We start from the raw sequence: 19,248 nt of genomic DNA on the forward strand, positions 1-19,248 counted from the left end.
AGTACTATTCACAATAGCAAAGACTTGGAACCAACCCAAATGTCCATCAATGATAGACTGGATAAAGAAAATGTGGCACATATACACCTTGGAATACTATGCAGCCATAAAAAAGAATGAGTTCCCTTTGCAGGGACATAGATGAAGCCAGAAACCATCATTCTCAGCAAACTAACACCAGAACAGAAAACCAAACACGTATGTTCCCACTCATAAGTGGGAGCTGAACAATGAGAAGACATGGACACAGGGAGGGGAACATTACACACCAGGGCCTGTCGGGGGTAGAGGGCTAGGGGAGGGAAAGCATTAGGAGAAATACCTAATGTAGGTGACAGGTTGGTGGGTGCAGCAAACCACCATGGCACATGTATAGCTATGTAACAAAACTGCACATTCTGTACATGTACCCCAGAATTTAAAGTATAATAAAAATAAATAAAAGGGAAAGCACAATTTTTTTTAAAAAAAGTTAAATATAAAAGGCCATAGGCATTACAAATAAGCATATAAAAAAAAGACCAGAAAGAGCCCCACGAAATAAAAAACAATTGTGTTAAGATAAAAGATTTGGTTAGGACTTATTTTTCAACTTTGAAAACTATTTTTAATCTACTATAGTAATATTTTCATAAACAGTATTTTTAATAGAGACAAATAAAGCAAATAACTTGTAATTTGGTTAAACATGAAAAATTAACTCAAGGCTTAATTTCTTTTCGGTTACCTCTATGCTCAGAGGAGCTCAGAACATTTAATAGTTATCATTCTCAAATCCTTACTTTCTGAGAAATGGCAGGAGTCCCAGTATGAGCCATTAGCCAAAGGCACAAGTATCCTGTCATGTAATGAATCAGCAAGAGTTAAGTGATCACCCCAGGTTGCCTGACTTTCATCTGGATACCATTTCCATGCAGGCAGACTTCTCAAGTAGGCCGCTACTGTATAGTGACAATAATAGTAGAAGTAATAATAATAGCTACTTCACTAATTAAATGCTTACCGAATAATAAGCAACATAATTATATTGTCTTATTTAACGCTTACTACAACATTATAAGCCTTATAAGCTATTTAAACTTTTTATTTTATAGTCTTAGAAACGATACCTCAGAGAGGTCAAATAATTTGCCAAATGTCACAGCTAGTAACCTAAGGTTTGCTCAGTTCCAAACCTAATCACCACGCTGTCCTGCCACCCAGTAGAGGGTCCCTGAAATTTGTGGTTACAGAAGCCCTATTTTTCTGATGATTGAGGGGTTGAAGAAAAGAGGGAGACACTATAACTTAATAGACCAAGGCAGAATTGTCTTTCTTCATGCCTAAGGGGGTTTGGAAAAGCGCTGAGCATTTAGCATAAAGAGACTCCAAACACAGCTCTCTGCTAACTTACTGGGAACAGATCTTAAGTCTCTGGACTGATTGGGATCTTGCCTATATAACTAGTCATCAGAGCCCATTTTTCTTTTCTACTGTATATTCTTAACCAGTGTTACAGTATAAAACATGAAAAGGGAATATCAAAAGCTATTCTTGGAAAACGGGCTGCCCTTTCACACAAATGTTATCCAGAAAGACTTCATGCCCACGTTCAATTTCATTTCATGTATAACAATCTCTTAATCACATCTGAGAATGTCGCATCATCTCTCTCACTCTCTCCACATTCTCAACAAATTATTTTACCCTTGAAATCAACAGACCAAGAAAGAAATGATCCTAGCGAATCAAGAAGCAGCTATTAATACTTTAAGAGATGATAATTCCATAGATATAGCTGGTTGTATCTGAAATTGTTCCCTTTGCAGATCCCTCCTTGCTGATATGCACCCTATACAAGGCTCCTTCCTGGGTACCACTGCCTCAGAGAATCGATCTCCTTGACTGTACTTTTGCCTCTTTAACTCATTCATTCTGGCTTGCCTCCCACTGTACTTCTTTCTTTCACTCAAGCCTGGTGTTTTATCTCCTGCTACCCAAAAGATTGTAAGAACTGCTACAAACTGAAGGGCTTTCATCTTCTGCTTGTCTTCACATACCTGCCATTTATAGTAGTTTAATCTGACAAGGCCCACGGTGCCTCTCATTCATGAGCTAGCATTTCCAGACAAACTCTCGAGGGAAGAACCCTCAAAGAGGTCCAGAAGCAACCTGATTCTTGTTCCATCTTCACTTGTCCTCTTGGGACTTGATACTCTAGAATATCCTTTTGGTTTTCTACCTTCACTGATGCTGTCCAGCTCCCCTTTCATAATCAGTCCTACCTCACACCTTTATCCATTCCTGGTTCCTGGACTTGCCCTAGAAGGAAGTGTTTTAATCCTCAGATTAGGGTTCTGGATTCTCCCTTTGGTCCTTGCTCTCCAAAGATCCATGCTTGTGGCTCCCAAGTAGTTAATTCTTTTATAGTTAAGGGTGCTTCTTTCTTGGTAAACTGAAATATGTCCCAGTTGCCGCAATCTGGACCTTTGTTGTCACTCTCTGCTGCCCTCCAGCGGCTACCAGTAGAATGCAGTAGTTAGAAATTGGTTCCAAGGCTTTTCCTTGACCTATGAGTGTCCTCTAGCAGAAAGCTATACAGTGCGGTTCATGAAAATGAGATTCATGTTCAGGGCCTAGCAGTTTTCATTCAGCCACTACCACTACAACAGCCTCTGATACCACTGCTACTCCAAGGGAAATTCATTGGTAATGACTCTCCTGTCCCTTCTCATAAAGATGTGATTGTCTCAAAAACTTCCAAATTCCATGTTTGTGGATATGCATATTCACGCTGTATGGTAGAGGTTAGGGAGAAACCTTCTGAATTCCTCAGGCTCGGTTTGTTGGGAGAAGCAGAAAGTAGTGCAACGCCTCAGGCTAACCAGGCAGCAAGGCGTCTCACAGGTTACCCAGGTCCCCTATGATACAGCAAGAGAGGATTGACAATGCTGTCTGTGGACTAAGGTAGCAATTGCTAGGTGGCTTACTATGTTATGCTTGTTAGCTCTTCACTCAAAAGCTGAAATGGAATGGAACCAATGCCTCCAAACTGACTTCGCAGTGAGGCTATCTAGAGTGATGCTGGCACCATGTCCACATCAAAAGTTACAGTTGTTGTTCTACTCGAAGCAGAGGGGTAGGAGGGGTTCTACTAAAGCAGAGGGGTAGGAGAGTTGTCACAGATTAGACTGACAGTTCTGTAAAAGGTCCTTCTAACACCTAATGGAAAGGGTGTTCTATTAGGTTGGTGCAAAAGTAATTGCAGTTTTGCCATTGAAAGTAATGGCAAAAACCACCATTACTTTTGCACCAACCTAATATACTCTGGTGGAACCTCTAAGCAGTAGGGCCCTGCCTCCAGGATGAAGCAGAAGGTGCTGGACAACCCAGCATTAGGTTAGACTGTGATAATATGGGTTGAAAGCAACAATGGAAACCCTTAGCCTGGGAGGCCCATGAGTCAGAAGGCCAAACCTCATTAATTTTTCATGGGGAAATATGCCAAAGCCTGGTATTTTATCTCCTGCTGCCCAAAAGGTTGTCAGAACTGCTCTGAACAAAAGGAGGACCTTCAACTGCTGCTTGTCTTCACATATCTGCCATTTAAAATAGTTTAATCTGACGAGGCCCACAGTGCCTGTCATTCATGAGCTAGCATTTCCAGACACACAAACTCTCCAGGGAAGAACCCTCAAAGAGGTCCAGAAGTTACCTTTCTACCACATACAACTGTGCAAAGAACCACCTGTTTGGGGCTTACATTGTTATTAGGTGGGTGTGCCTGCTCTCTGAGGAAAACCACAGTGGAGTTCATCAGCCCTTCCATCTTCCCTTCAAGGACCTCTTCCCCATTAAAATAAAAATAAAAAGGAGTCTACCCCTTATAAGACTACCATGGTCTTAGTGTGTTTATCATCTACTACAAATACTTCCTCTCCTCTGATTCCCAATCTCCTGAAACAATTCCATGGGGACTTTTAGGAAATTAGACCCCTGAGGTGCTAAAATGATTTTCACAGTAAGAGAATAATGAATAGAAAATGGCCTTCCAAACATGCTATGATGTTATTTGGCCCATTAAATGTTGGTCTTTTCCTGGCACTTAAATGACATCTTACATGATTTTCTATACCAAACAGTTCTGCTCTGTTTGGATATTATTTCATGAGGTCCTGGTCTATAAAATATGAACTCTTTGTTAAATCAAAAAATGCCCCGATGTAGAATTTCCAAACGCACTTCCTCCCCAGTTAAGAAGCTGGTATGAAGTGAGACTAAGTCTTGGCGGTTCTAAGCAGATTCTCCTCCAATCAACCAAGGACATTCAGCAAATCTCAGAATTTGTTACATATTACTGGCAATTCCTCCTACTAATTTCCTCTGATGGCTCTAGTTACTAATGTCTCAAGCAAGGTAAGGATATAGATCTGGTTTGCAGAGACTACTAAAGCATTCCAGAAGCTGAAGACTTTATTCACCTGTGCCCTATCCTTGCATATGCTGATCCAGCCTTTGCTATAAAATCAAAGGTCTAGCTCACTGGAGCCTATTCTCATAGTGTTCCTTCTATTTTTCACAGAACCATCTCCAGAAGCTGTTAGCTCTCCCCTGCCCATACTTAGGAATAGGAATTATTTCCTGTCAGAGCTTCCTTTGATGCTGGAGGTATCACCTTGAAGGTAACAGGCATCTGTCAAAACAACTTGGGCAATACAATTTTAGCCAAACGACCAGAAAACTGCTTCCAAAAACCAAAGGACCATCTTTTGACCATCTTATTTATGTTAGGCTGCTAAACCACAGCTAAAATGTCTTTTCCGAAAGTCTGTGTATCTGCATAGAGCGAGTTGGCCTTGCCCTAGAGATCTTGCCAGAAAACTCTATAGCTGCTTCCTAAAACTGAACTATGGCACCAATATTAAAATATATAGATACAGATATAGATAGATAGATAGATAGATAGATAAAGTGACATCCCTTGGAGCACTAGGCCACCTGAAGAGAGACTATGGGAAGAACAGAATGTTATATAAGAATGCAAGCTCCATAAAGGTAGGGGCCTGTTTTATTCACTGCATTTTATCTACTACCTGGGCTAGGCACAGTGTTGAATAAATGAATGAACATTTCCTGCTCAGAGAGGAATATATCTATATCCAAGTGCTTGCTGTGGCTATATCAAGATATGAAATATGGTCTGCAGGACATGTCGTGGCTCTGCATCTGCAAAGAGATATGTGCAGGTGGTCTGATATTACTACATCCTTTTCTAACCACCGAGCGCCTTTGGGATATGATGACCCTGGATTTCATTTGTCACCTGCCCTCCTCATATATACATGCTACTCTATCAGTGGTACAGATAATCTCTTCCAAGATAATGTGCTTTATGGCTTAACTCATTCCTTCTAACCCTATTATCCACAACAGTCATAGTAATGGCGTTTTCTAATTCCATGAGTTATCCAGTTATTTGATTTCTGACTATGGTAAAGATAGCTCCCAGTTTTATAGGCTATTATTTGAGATCATATACAATCTGAAGGTCAACAGAATATTTCAACTGAGCACTTGGAGAGTATCTCTACTGACAACATTACTGGTCCATACACTTCCCAACTAGAAGGTTTGCAAACAACTGTATTTTCTCTACCAAAAATATCCTTTTATAAAAACGTTTCCCTGCTACCTACCCCCACACTTCTCTTCATTAACTGCTCAGTAACTGCTCAGTAAACACTTGGGAAAACTATAGCTCACCTCCCAAAACCCAAGTTATAGTCCAGCAAGTTCAGGACCAATATTAAGTACGTGTGGGAAATGGCTTCCTGTTAATAGTTTAATAGCTATAATGAAAAACAGAAGACTGATATCTCTGGCCTTTTGAGATATGGGCCTGCCCCACCCCAGCCCCACCTCCTATGAAGCCTCCTAGTTAGGGGATAGTTTAGACTGGTTATGGTAAAACATTAAAAAATAAATCCTATGGACTACATGTCTTTTTGGTATATTGCTGTATCAGAAAACAATCAGCTTTTAATATAAATGGGTTTTCTACTGAGGCTAAAATACAAATAATTATTAAAGTTAAGATTTTTTCCTATGAGCCATAGCAGTCAAACAAAGGGGGGAATGTTCCTTCCAGGAACACATAATATTCACTAGACTTGGGCAATTTGATTTGAAAATCAAAATTTTATTGAAGAGGATCATGACAGGATGAGAAGTAGGAGGGGCAGTTCTACATAGTTAAGTTCTTGAGTTGTTCTTGTTTTCCTTACGGGTGTTAACTAACCAAAGGTACAAGTTTTACCTCTATACCTCTAAAGGGAATAGCAGTAGTATTTGTTCAACATCTCAAAAGAAATATGCAACTATTTCTCTTAGGTCTTATAGTTGTTTTCAAGGCAGGTTAAGTGTCTGCAATGGAAATGCACTGTGTTTACTTCAGAATACAGGTTAGAAATTGGGGAATAACTGGCCTAGGGGGAATATTAACAGCTCAATCTAAAAAAAGCCCTAGATATCTTGGGATGGCTTGCTATATGACAGTCGTTGCCAACAAGCTCCATTCACGAGATCTGATGCAATGTCACAACCTAGTTCATTCAGCTTTATAAAAACTTAAGTATATATCAGAAGTAAATAACTGTTGGGGCCAAGGAACAGAAAATAACAGGATGTTACTAAGAAAAGGAACACCCTCAAGCCTTTGGCCAAACATGGAAGGTGAACTATCACAGATTAAATAAATAATGCAAACTATTATCAAAGGAAGTTAAGTACTTATAATGAATGTGAATAACAGAAACGTGAAACGTTTCAGGGTAGCCTGCAAAGAGTAGCATTTAATGAGGAGAATAGATAGGACATAAAAGAAGAGGTATATGAGGAAGATGAACAACAAAAACTAATATGAGAAATTAAGAAATGGGGGTTTAAGAGATCAGCTTAATACTTAAAAGAGAAAAGACAGTCTAGATCCTAATTAAACTAACATACAAAACATCCATGTTTTAAAACAAAACTTAAATCTGCTATTTTCTATGCTTTACATATTTTCTTCCCTTAACAATGCTTGAATTGCAGTGTGACTCTTCACCTTTTCCATGAAATATTTTATAGTCACTCAGGCACACATAGGCCTCTCTACTTCATGGCCTCTTTTTGCACTTATAGGTACAATCTTGCTCTTCATTTGCATCATTTATATATGTCTTATAGCTCAACTAGAGTGTAAATTGGAGTTTATGTCCCCATTTCTTGAATTTGGACTGGCCTTGTGACTAGCTCTAGCCACAAGAATGTGATAGAACTGATGGTTTGCTAGTTCCAAGTATAGGCTTCAAGGAGTTTGCGCATTTCCTATTGCTTTCTTGGAACTCTGCCAAGATGCCATGTAAATAAGTCTAGGTTAGGTTGTTTGTAAATGAGAGATGAGAGAGAGTAGAAAAGAGTAGCCCTAGCTAAGGCATCCTAGACCAACCAGTTCCTAGCCCATCTAGCAGCAGCCCTCAAAGTATGAGTGAGCCCAGCTGAAACTACCCTAAATTGAGAATCTGTAGAAATTTGAGCTTCATACGTGGTTCTTGTTTCAAGCCAACATGTTGTGGGGTAATTTATTATGTAGCAAAAGTCACTGAAATAACTGAAATATACATAATGGCTTCATCCTTCAATGTAGTACTTATCACAGTGTGCCTTATATTAGAATCAGGAATTTGCTGGTCATTCCTTTGCTCCCAGAGGGCACAGATTATACTATATTCATTTGTGTATTCCCACAACACTTAGGTTGTGATTTGTACAAAGTAGGCACTTAGACTTTGATAAAATAAACTGAAATGAAAATCAAATTCTAGTGTTCATCGGCATTATCTACTTAATGTTTAACCATGGAAGAAAAATATAAACCATGCCACAGTTTAAAGAATAAAGTAAGTACTGAGAATCTACTATTGGTCCTATATTGTAATTCTCAATTATGAACCATTAAAGGTCAGCACTTGGTGTTTATATGCCACTTCAAGATAGCTAATTAAATGAGCCTTTAAGCTATCCTTCTCAAAATTCAGCATTAGCCCAAATTTGGATTTTGATGGAAATATACACATATATTTGATGTTTGCATGGGAAGTCATACTGCAATCCTACTTCTATGAACTTACAAAGACAGAAAACACAAAGTGCTAAAGAAGGGGATTTTGATTTGTACTATGTAATTCACAATACTATTAATAGTAGGTTTTCCAAATTCAGAAATCTGACAAATGAGGTTTAACTTATTTGTACTTTAACTCTGAAGTGCCACACACAAAAAAAAATCATGAAAGCTTGTATATTCAAAATGTCATCTCTCCTTCTCCAAGAAGTAGAAAAGTGAGAATAGGACAAGTGAAAAAGGATGAATAGCTTTGCTATCCACATCTAATTTGCTTCCCAGTGAAATTCTATAGCTTTTAAATGACACTGTTATTATAGTCTATACAAAGATGATTTCATCAAATATTCCATGTTTTGAATATTTTAAAATTATTCATTCAATTGATACTGTCTGAAACTCTCTAAAGCAAGAGACTATGAAAGCAAGTTCAGAATACACATATAAAGCAGAGAGTCAAATACACTCAATGACAGTAAAAGAATATCCTCACTGCACTGCACTGGGGGCAGATCCTCTTCTTACATAAGTGTGTACCCTATAATTTACCTTAACTTTAGCTTACCTTAGCTTCTTCCTTTAACTTATGTCATTCCTATTTAATATTTTTATCTTTGGCTTATTAAGTGCATAATGATTATATCAGTTAAGCTAGATAACTCAGGCGGTCAGTTAAAGGTTTAGATAGGTCATTATATAATGAAAGAAAAATCTGTGTTCTTAATAATATGTCTGAAGGAAAAACACAGACCAGTAAGAGTAGTATCCAGTTTTGGTCCATAAAATCAACCCTGTGAGGACTAGATGAGAAATAGGTAACAATGTGACATGTGAAAAAGACTCAAATACTAGCAAATAGGAGCCTCAATAAATGAGGACCAGGAAGCCCATTCCTCTAATTGGGGATGCCCAAATAAAATCATAAAGATTTAAAGGGTTAAGGTTAAGTGAGACAGATTTTAGCCAACTTAAGAAATATCTTTCTAATAATCATTTGTCGTAAGGTGGAACTTGCTGCTTTGGGGTAGTGGATCCTCCTCAAGTAAGATATTCAATCAAAGTCTGGGGTGTTGTACAGGGATTGAAGTATAAAGCCAAAGGTAATACTACATAATTTTTAAGATTAGCCTCCAATCCCAAAATTCAAAAATTCTATTTTAGAAGCCTAAATGTTTAAGAAAACATAGTCCCAGGTTTTCTGTTTAGAGTTTGAACATCTCTGTAGTTCAGAAGCCTCCTTTTAAAATGATGCTCCTTTAAATAAGTTCTGAGAATGACTAAGACAAACTGCAAAGAGATGAATATTTTCAGCACAGGATGTGGAGAGATCATTTTTTTCACAATGACTCAACCTACCTGAGGTCTACCAATGATGAGCTACAGACCAAGAACTAAAGAAGTTTTTCAAACAGTCTAGGTTAGAAAAATTATTCCTTTAAGCTGTTTTAGTAGAGACAGGTATAAGTAGAAATTAAGTGACAGAATGAATAGAAAAAGGCATACTCTTTCATTATCAGTAAAATTTTGGATTTTGGGTTTCTACCATTAAAACATTACAAAAGCAACTCTGGGAAGAAAAATGTAATAGAAAATAGGAACTTAAGCATAAATGACAGGGCTCACTGAGAGCTTACAAGTACTTGTACATTCATTCCCAACTCTGATCCACCTTATTTTGGCTGTGCTTTCTAACTTACTCCCTTAGTTAACATTTTCTGTGAACACTAGTTCCTTTCCATAGGGACCAAAACCACAAACTGGAGAGAATAACCATGCTTCCTTCTCATGAATAGTGAGAACGGAAACATTTTTCCTTGGATGTGTTTCTCCAATGAAATTCAATTTCTGCTTTCCAAGAAAAGCCAATTGGGTTAGAAGTTTCTAAGAAGAAGCAAGAGTGTGGGAGGGAATCCAACAGATATCACTTCACATACCCTAAACCAAAATCCCAATCTTTCAATCTTACATCATTCAAGGGATTAAAGCCTGAATGTCTCGGTTGAGTTGCTAAATCTACAGGTGGGAGGTCTTAAGTGTGGGAAGAGATTGTTCCATTTGTGATCAGGCTGGTGAATCCTTAATGTGCAAAAGAACCCCCACCTTGGCCCCCAAATATTAAGTTGACACACGTTTCTGGGACACAGCCTGAATCCTCAAACTTTGGCAGGTCTATAGACACACAATTTTCTGTTTTCTGCTTAACAGTGCTTTCCAGAATTGTCATCAGATGACAGATTACACCACCCATCTACAAGGATTCAGGGGTAGCTCAGGCCATCCATTATGGGTTAAAAGCTGCTCCAGCATGAATCGAATCACAGTGGTAAGGAACTACCGATACAAGGGGTCCTGCAGCTTTAAGAAATACCCTGGGCATCTAAAAGTTTTCAGAATGCAAACTATGTCAGCTCTGAAAACAAGAGGCACTGCATCATTATGGCAGGAGAAACAAAGCCAGCCCCCTTTTTTAAACAGACAAAAAAAAGATTGTTTTAATAGGAAAGAAGCATCAGTCATTGATTCTTACTTCATTCACACTTTCTATCCAACCCCATCCATCTTAAGAGTGAAGAGATGACAGAGCCCAGTTAACTCTCTCCCTCACTGGGCCCCCGCCCACCCTGTTCCCTATATCCAAACCACTAAGGCCTACCAACCCACCCAGTTCAATCTGCAAGAAATAGTCCTATAGAATGACTGGTTCTATCTAATGGGCTTGCCAAAGCTCAGGTATACCCAAGTACCAGCTTTCATCACATTACTTTAATAGGGTTAGCATGACTGGTCCAGGCCTTTTCTAATCATCTTCAAAAACGACCACTTAGTTACCCATGACTGACCAGATTCTACAAAGGAGGAGGCGGGAAGACTTAAGGCAGCAGGAAAAAGTCAACAAACCAAACCAACAATCCAGAATGTAAAATATTTCATTTTTCTTAAATGCTACTGGCCACATTATCTACAAACAAAACTTCTCCAAGCAGGCAGTCTCTGCATCAGTGCACCTGCTTAGCATTGGTTTGCTGAGTTATCTTTTTGCTATGTCTGCAAAAGCCAACAACAGCACAATGGGTCGCATCACTTGAGGGTCACTTGAGTCCCTCTACTCTGTGTCCCTCCTCCCACCGCCGCCTTCCCTTTTACCCACAAAACCTTTAACTCCACCATAGCTAAGGATCCCAGATAGCTAAATAAAAGAGGTGGCCTCAAATACAGGGAAAACCCTTAGGTCTCCAATGTGAATCGCCAATGCCGATCCCCCTCCCTTCCCCTTTTCCTTAAGACCTGATGGTCTTCAGTCACACATCTTAAAAGAAAAACAAAAAACAAAAACACAAAGACTTACTTGTCTCAAGTCGATGAAGGCCAACTGCAGCGTGTCCTCCTGGAACCCAGGCACCGGGCCGGATCTGGCAAACTCTGTGGGAAAGAAAAGAGGATAAAAAGCGCCTTTAACTAACCATGGACAGGGAGATTGGCAGACGGATGACAGGGAAGACAAGAGAAGCTGGGGGAGAGGAGGACCAAGCTTCTAAGGAGTCATGTCTCTCTCCCTTCAGCTTCTTTGTTTGCCCTTCAAAATTCGTGTCATCAAAACACCATTAATTCCAGCATCCTGACAGCAAGGAAACTGTACTAATTCGACCTGAAATTTATTCCCATGAGCTGCGCTGGGCTTCAGAGTATTTGTTTTGTGAATGGACAAACAACTTGCAAAGGAGGAGGGAGTGGGGGAGAGAAAAAAGTTTTTCCTCTCAACACAATAAAATCTTCAGCTGTGAAACTCTTTTCAGTTCCGAAAGCTATTTATATTTTAGATCGCTGAAGGAATTTTCTAATTTCACGCTTGTCACCTCATTCCCCAAGCATTTATCAAAAAATATTCCCTGCCACATCATTAATTATTCCTTCACTGATTATTTGTATTATCTCATGACTGCATTATTGCCCGCCTCTCCCCCCCGCCCCCGCCGACCCACATGCACATACACACACACCCCAGAAGCAGAGGCTATCCCAATCCATGGCTTGGCTTTCGAGCAAAGGAATATTTACAGATATGAAAAGGTCCATCTGAATAAATCTCACTGCAAAACTCAGGGAACATTTGCACATGTCTGTCCTTCTAGCGTATTCTTTGTCCTTGACTTCTACTTCCATTCCACTCTCAAAAATTCTTTCTTCTCCTTCCTCTACCCCAATTTAATCTTAGCCTGAAGAGACTACATGAATACTATCTGCAATTTACAGTGGCGCCTTGGGTACATGCTCAGTTTATGACTCTGGCTTCTATGTCGTTAACAAGAAGATGGCTGTACAGGGATATAGGGACAAAAACTAGTAACAGTTAAGAATGTCAAATTTTATTGTCCCTGAGCCCTGCTTATTATGAAATCAAAAGGTCTTAAGTTCCCTATATACACACACACACATGCACATGCATACACATGCCAAATTCAAAAGTTGGGCAGTTAGACTATTCTTCAATTCTTTCTATGAAGCCCACAGCCAATCTCCTATTTACCTCAAAAACAACCCAAGTGTCTGTTCAAAGCAAATATGAAAAGGAATGTTTTCCTTCAAATTATATTTCTATCCAGGACTGAAGTTAAGAAACTATACAGAGTTGGTATCATATTCTTCTTTTGGAATCAATAAAATCTATCAAGATATTTGCATATATGTCTAGAAAATTACTTCCAACAACTAGTGGCTGCATAGATTCAAGTGGTAATTTGTGAACAAGGTTAGGAACTTCTGTTCTTTAAAAATATTTTCCATTTGGGGGCTTCTCAGACAAAGCGTTTCATAAAACTCTTGCCCCACTTTTAAAAATAATGCTAATGACTTAGTTTGCAGGAATTATGAGAACATTACACAAAATGAAATTTAAAGCAATTTATTAAACTAATCAAAATATAGCACAGATGTATTAAACAACAATATACACAATTCTTATTGTAGACATTTAAAATTAAAATGCCTCTTTTTTTATTTTAATGAGATAAACTATATGGCATGCTTAGCAGTACTAAAGCTTCTACTTGCTTTGGTAAGAAAATTCAAATGCCATATATAAACTAATTCTGTCGTATATTGCCCAAGCGATAAAACTTTTTTAAAAGAGCAAAATTCTGGCCAGGCACAGTGGCCCACGCCTGTAATCCCAGCACTTTGGGAGGCCGAGGCGAGTGAATCACCTGAGATCAGGAGTTTGCGACCAGCCTGACTAACGTGTTGAAATCCCGTCTCTACTGAATACAAACAAATTAGCCAGGCATGGTGACACATGCCTGTAATCTGAGCTACTTGGGAGGCTGATACAGGAGAATCACTTGTACCTGGGAGGTGGAGGTTGCAGTGAGCCGAGATTGCGTCATTGCACTCCAGCCTGGGCAACAAGAACGAAACTCAGTGTCAAAAAAAAAAAAAAAAAAAGTAAAATTCTAAAACTGTATGACGATTTTATGAAGGCTATGTTAATAAAAAGCTTGATATAATCCTTTGTTTGTATCTACAATAGCCAATATCTGTGATAACCTTGTATACAGGAGCTATTCAAGTTAAATGTACAATTTTCCCATACTATGCTCCTGTTAATAGCAATTCTTTGAATTACAGCCACAGCTATTCTTTTTGACTGCTTGGATTGTTAGGTGGTCAGTTAAAATTAGCTTCCCATACTTGATAGTTTCTCCCAAGGATGATGGATTGTCACACTTGGCACTGCATAACTCAAGTCTATGCTGTATCACTCGAAGCATCTGAAGACTTCTCTGTCAGTACAAACCCTACTTGTGTCAAAATGGCAGCAATTATCAAGATGTTCTGCCATCCTATATATGTCCAACTCAACGGAATCACCCGTCTGAATGCTTGGGAGCTGGCTACACATTCTTGAATTTCCTTATTGGGCATGCTCCCTGGGGCTAATAGATTAAGCTGATGAAACAATTTAGAAATCTGGATGTGATACATATTTAGTTCTCAGAGTCACTTTACTGACCTCATTTTTATGACACACTGAATCTTCCAGGTTCCCAAAGGATATAATGACCTTTTAGGCTTGATTGCCCCTTTTATAAATCAAGGAATCAAAGAATGACAGTTGCATCAGGTATGACAAAGTAAAGAAATTAATTTTCACATATAGCTTATGGAAATGTCTAATGAGTATATATTCAACTTCATATTTGTATTTTTTCTCATTGCTTTATGTATATAATTCTTGTCTTCTCACATAGATAGCAAACTCCTTAGGGATAAAGACCATTTCACAAAACCAAATATCCACTCAAAATAGTAGATGTCCAACCAATATTGTGTTTTAATTAAATAAGTTACACAAATAGCAAGATTCATTGGTCACATGTACTCTTCACTGCCAATGAAAATCTCTGGATTGTAACAGGTAAGGGGTCCTTAATCTGAGTATCAATAAACAGGCTTTAGGAATTCAAGAGCTCCCTAAAATTACATGCACATTGATTAAGGGGATGGGCTTTGGAGCAATAAAAATCAGAATTTGAATCCCAGCTTTCCACTTAGTAACTCTATGGACTTCCACAATTTACTTAACCTCTTTACACTTCAATATCTTTATCTAAAAAATGAGGATAATAGAACATTCCTTATAGTGCTGCTATGAGGATTAAACAGAATAACACATGTGAAGCAGTTGGCAGAGTGCCTAGCATATCATAATTGAATATCATTATAATTAGTTTTTTAGTGTAAATATGAATTTCTCTGCAAAGAAGGTTCATAGCTTACACTGAATTCTCAGAGGGTTGGTAGCTCAAAAAAGGTTAAGAAACACTGTTCTATATCAAGGACAAAACATAAGAAAAAATTCAGCGATGGCTCAGTGATGAGTTAGTGAGTTGGTATTGCTAATTTATTTATAGGCACTATTTAATTACTTCATTTAAAGGAAATTGATATTATTAACTACTAGTGTTCTAGCTACAGCATAGTAATTTTCATTAGTATTTCTTAAAAATTTTAATAAATGTATAAAATAGGTATTTTGTAACTTTGTGACTCAATATGCCCTCAGAAACATGATTAACTTTTAAAATATATTAAAAAATGTTAATAGCATTAGAAAGTGCAAATATTTTTTAAAATACAGGAGAATTTGTATACACTCTAATTTCAACTACATAAAATATAATATGCATAGAAAACATGATAGTAAGCACTCACATCATAATGTTACCCCAGACTGCTACAGAGAGGAAGGTTATGAGGGTCTGTTTTTCTTCTTTATATGTTATAAACTTTAAAAAGAAATACAGACCACTTTTATAACCTGAGAGAAGGAAATGGAAGAACACACACAAACACATACACATTATGTAGTGGAGCTCATATTGCAGTACTTTCCCTAGTAACAAGAAATATAATTTGTTCAAGATTTAGCATTACTGGCAACTAGGATTGATCTGTAAACCCAAATTCTCAGATGCTACTTGATAGAAAGAAGAGGAAAACTACCACATGAGAGAGGGGCAAGAGGCTCCCAGTCTCTTATAATATGCTGATGCATCCTCAAATTGATTATATATACACACAAGAAGCCTCTCTTTAGAGCTTTTAATTAAAATTGTCCTTCTTTGACATATTAAGAAGGGGAAACACATGCAATATTGGCCAAGTGAAACCAACGGATACATAGGTCACAATGGAAATTCCCTTTCTGGAAGTCTTTGCAATCCAGAATTTTTAGTAGGTTTTCAGTATCCAAGTGATCCAAGCCAGTACCAGAGATTCTGAAGCACTGGCAAGGAAATCAAGGTACTTGCTCCACTCAGTGCAGAACCAAACCCTACCTTTGACCAATTCATGTTACTGGGAGACTGAATCAAAATTCATTGAGACTAGCAAGGTGGCTTCTTCTTGGGAAACTTGTTCAGGATAGGAGAGCCTCCGACAGGTACCAACCCATTCTCCAAGAAAGCTTGGCTCTTCCCAGCAGTTCTGCCCTGCTCCTGTCCAATCATGCATGGTAGAAACTCACAGAATCAAAGCTGGTATCAGGAACTGACTCCAAGATACCATTTGCAAATGTGCAAAATCTTTCAATGAGGAAACTGCCAATTCATTTGAAATTTATGAAGGAAATATTTTCACTTAAAAAATTAAAAGGAGGTATACAAAATTGCAGGAAAGAAGGCATATTGTCAGTAAACGAATCAGAGGAGAAAGAAAATCACTAATATACTTTACTTGCCAAATATCTAACTCTTCATATTCTCATACACACAAAAACCTATGAGATATGGTAGTCATTTTTTAAAACTATCAATTTTTCAAAAATATGCTATAATTTTATATTTCTAATAATCTTCACATTATAATGAAGTTACCAGAGGGGGAAAAGGAAGGATTCCACCCATTTCAAAATGCTTTCTAGACTTCTTGTAGGCTGATCTTAAAATTAACAAATTCTGTCACTTAGTCAAGGGGAAAGAAACAAATTAACTTTAATTTGGTACATTCACACTTGGCTGAAGAAAGCAACATATATAAAAGAGCACAGAATACTAAATTAGAATAAAATGGTAGAATGAGAGTTAGGAGGGGCCTTGAGAAGTCAAAATAACTGCATTAGTCTATAATCTATATATGTAGATAGGACATTTGGGAGTTTATCAAAAGAAGGCTGTGAGAAAAAATATAAAGCTAATTTTTCTAAATCTTTGCAAAACGCCATAGAGCAAGAAGAGTTTTCAAAGTAAGATGAACAAGGTAAACTGTATTTCAGAAAAGCAAAACTAGCACAATGTCTGGCAAGTATGTAAAATAGCAATTTTGGGAGAAAAAATAACTTGTTCAAATAGGAGGAAGGTGAAAAGACAATCTGCAAAATGTTAACAAGAGGTTCCTAGATAACATCAGTATACTATTGTTTCCAGTAAACTTCCAGTTTAGACAATGGACACGATAGCATCACCTGCACTTGCTGAATGGATTAGGGATTTGGTTTTGACCAAAATGCCAGAGAATTAGGGGAAAAAAGCATAAAAGCCTAAGCTATACTAGCTACTTGTTTATAGCTTAAGATCATATTAGGTCACATGTATTTTTTTCAGAGGAATGAAAAAATAAGAGCTGTTGTTGCTGTATTAACATAATGGTTTCCTGGTATCTGGCTCCCTGGAGCAACAGATGAAGGGTATGCTAGACTATGAAGTGTCTAGGGAAGCCAAGCCTTCTTGCATCACATCACAGTGGTTCCACTAAGCTAATTACAGAAAGGAGTTGATGTACTCCATAGGGAATCCAATTCAAATCCTACTGGTCAGAGAAAGGACGGCCAGAAGATAAGGAAATAAGAACAAAGGGAGAACAATATCAAGGAGAGAGAAGAGGAGGAGGAGGTGGAGGTGGAAGGGAAAAGCTCCTTGGAGATTCATCTAAGTATACTTGTCTAAGTGTGCTTGTATGGACATGTAATCATACAAAATAGATACCATTAATTATCTAGGGTAAGACTGTATGATGTAAATTATTCTTTGCCTTTTTATATTTTAAATATGAAACTCACTAGATCTCCAACTTCGAGAAAGACAGAGGGCTGTAGGACATTGTGCCTATAATGAACAATACTGTATTGTATATTGTACACCTAAAAATTTAAGAGGGCAGATGTCATATATGTGTTCTCAGCACAATTTTAAAAAGAATAATAACCACAAATCATGTCTGACAAAGGACTTGTATCCAGAACATGTAATAAATTACTACAATAGACTCGTGTTAGCCTTAAGGACACAATAGACTGATAATGAAAGGATGAAGAAAGACATTCCATGGTAATGATAATTAAAAGTTTTGTCTTATATCAGACAAAATACACACTTTTTGGTAAAAATCTGTCACAAAAGACAAAGAAGGTAATGATATAATGATAAAGGAATCAATTCATCAGGAGGATATGGACCTAAAATTGGAACACTTAATATATGAAGCAAATATTAACAGAGCAGAAAGGAGAAATACAGCAATACGATGAGATGGGACTTCAATACCACATTTTTAACAATGGATAGATCATCCAGACAGAAAAGCAATAAGAAAACATCAGACTTGTACAACACTATAGACCAAATGAACCTACCAAATACATAAGAACATTCCACCCAATGGTAGTAGAATATATATTTTTCTCAAGTGCTCAGAGAACATTCTACAGGATAGGTCATATGCTGAGTCACAAAACATGTCTTAACAAATTTAACATGACTGTAATCATCTTAAGTACCTTTTCTGAGCATAATGATATATAAAACCAGAAATCAATAATAAGAAGTTATAAAAACTCAGAAATATGTGGAAATTAAACAACACACTTATTAAACAACAACCAATGGGTCAAATAAGAAATTAAAAAGGGAATAAAATATATTGAGACAAATAAAAACAGAAACACAATATATCAAAACTTATGGGATGCATAAAAAGCAATTTTAAGAGGGAAGTTTATTTTTATTAGAATTTATTAGGTATCAGAATTATAGATATTTATTAATACCTACATTAAGGAAAATAAAAGTTCTCAAATCAACAACCTAACTTCACACATCAAGGAACTACAAAAAGAACAAACTAAGCACAAAATTAGAAGGAAGGAAATGATAAAGATCAGAGCATAATAAATGAAATAGAGACTAGAAAAAAATAGAAAAGATCAATAAAACTAAGAGTTAGCTTTCTTGAAAAGATAAACAAAATTTACAAGCCCTTAACTTGAGCAAAGGACCTAAATAGACATTTTTCCAAAAAAGACATACAAATGACTATTGGGTATATGAACTAGTGCTCAAAATCACAAGTCATCAGAGAAATGCAAATCAAACCACAATAAGATAAACCATCCTACAACTTGTAAGGATGGCTATCATCAAAAATACAAGACACAACAAACACTGGTGAGGGTGTGGAAAAAAAGAAATCCTTGTATACTGTTACTGGAAATGTAAATAAGTGCAGCCATTTTGGTAAAGAGAATGAAGGTTCCTCAGAATATTAAAATGAGTCAGGTGTGGTTGCTTCTGTCATCCCAGCTACTCAGAATGCTGAGGTGGGAGGATTGCTTG

The 19,248-nt window shown here is 37.4% G+C and overlaps 1 protein-coding gene across 2 annotated transcripts in view; it reads right to left on the bottom strand.

The window, feature by feature from the left end:
- Positions 1-19,248, bottom strand: part of EXOC6B (exocyst complex component 6B) — a 739,232-nt gene that overhangs the window by 176,275 nt on the left and 543,709 nt on the right. For both annotated transcript variants that reach the window (XM_033175069.1, XM_033175068.1), the window contains exon 20: positions 11,490-11,563. In XM_033175069.1, coding sequence (XP_033030960.1) covers positions 11,490-11,563 — 74 coding nt within the window. The remainder of the gene's footprint in view (positions 1-11,489; positions 11,564-19,248) is intronic.

Source organism: Trachypithecus francoisi, unplaced genomic scaffold, assembly GCF_009764315.1.
Source record: "Trachypithecus francoisi isolate TF-2019V2 unplaced genomic scaffold, Tfra_2.0 Lachesis_group17, whole genome shotgun sequence".
In the NCBI taxonomy this organism is placed as follows: Eukaryota; Metazoa; Chordata; class Mammalia; order Primates; family Cercopithecidae; genus Trachypithecus; species Trachypithecus francoisi.